General features: G+C 41.2%; 1 protein-coding gene across 1 annotated transcript; it reads right to left on the bottom strand.

The window, feature by feature from the left end:
* Nucleotides 1–250: 250 nt before the first annotated feature.
* On the bottom strand, nucleotides 251–1,000 carry LOC106332692 (21 kDa protein). Its single transcript, XM_013771168.1, has one exon. The coding sequence runs from the start codon at nucleotides 928–930 to the stop codon at nucleotides 322–324; it is 609 nt and encodes a 202-aa protein (XP_013626622.1). The 5' UTR covers nucleotides 931–1,000; the 3' UTR covers nucleotides 251–321.
* Between the last annotated feature and the right edge of the window lie 402 nt (nucleotides 1,001–1,402).

Below are 1,402 nucleotides of genomic sequence, written 5' to 3'. Positions count from 1 at the left end.
TGAGTAATGTAGAGTGAGATCTGAACTCAAAAGTAAACGGTTCAACTTTAAACTTCAGTTAGTGTCGGCGTCAGCAACGGTCAACGCAGATCTGCCTTTAATGTTTTGACTTTAAATGTTCGTCCAACAGCTAAAAATCTTAGCCAACGCAATTTTCGATCGCTGTTCGCCAAACTTGAAATGCATATAGAAAGTTGTAAATAAATTCTTTAAAACTTCGGATTTGCATGAAATAACTCAAGATTCAAGATTGTCTCGAGCTTCCACCCATTTGTAGCTCAAATTACATATAAGAACAAAGAAAGTTGCATGTATTAATTTCTAGTACTTTTTCGCAAAGGCGTTAATCAAAGCTAAAGCGTTGCTAGTTCCTCTGCCCAAATTCACAATCCGTGCCCGGACCGAGTTCTTGATCCGCCCATCCATGATCCGACGCGCGAATCCATCAGAGCAAGTGATTGCATTCGTCAAAGCTGCACTGGTCCAGGTCTGAGCATTGCTCATGTGGAACCAAAACTGGTCACGACCCTTAGCACGACCACACATCTTCACTTCCTGGACGGACTTGGTCAAACGGTCAACCGTGTCACTGATCTCCTCGATGCAGTCCCTAATGGCTTGTACCTCTCGTTTCTTGAGACCCTTAAAACGGGCCAAGCGTGAGACGAAGACTTTCGTGGACTGGGCCTGGTTAACGGTCACGGTGAGTGCGGTTTCAGCTAGACGTTGAGGGCTTGTTTGGATGGAGTTGGCGTAGCCGGAGAGAGAACTGAAACAGACTGTTGGGTATGTGGTGGATTTGCAAGAGGCTTGAATGAAGTTTACGTCGCGTTTGGAAGTTCCTGCAGGTGCGGCGGAGGACGCCGTGGTGAGCTCCATCGTCGTAGATAAGAGGAAAAGAAAGAGGACGTAGAGTATTTGCTTTGCCATTGCTTTGAAGTGGTTTGAAAGATAGTTTATTGTGGAGAGGAAAGGAGTTGGTTCTTAAGATTTTATAGTGAGCTAGTAATCTTTCGTGTGTACGGTTTTTGCTTAGGGCTTATAATAATAGAGAAGTTAATATGGTTGACCTTTGACCCTTGGTTTGATTTTATATTCCAAGTAGGGTCTATTATTAGTTGGGAATGACCAGAATTTTTGGCATTAAATGTACTATGGCAATTTACTATGTTTATGTTCTGTACCAAAAGTAACATGGGACTTCAACTTGAGAGAAAAACAGGTTATAGCTTCTTCGTATATTTCATGACCATAATCAAGTATAAGTGTGTGCCATGAAGATTATGTACATTTGGTGTTGGTTTGTAGTAGAAGAAAACAACTTTTTTTGTTGTTCTTTTTACTTTTTTTTCCTAACTCAAGAACTGTTTAACAGTAATTAATCGGATTTAATTGTAATTTC

Source organism: Brassica oleracea, chromosome C3 (genome assembly GCF_000695525.1).
Source record: "Brassica oleracea var. oleracea cultivar TO1000 chromosome C3, BOL, whole genome shotgun sequence".
Lineage (NCBI taxonomy): Eukaryota > Viridiplantae > Streptophyta > Magnoliopsida > Brassicales > Brassicaceae > Brassica > Brassica oleracea.
The sequence above is the reverse complement of the archived record's forward strand: the minus strand, read 5'-3'. Positions and strand labels throughout refer to the sequence as shown.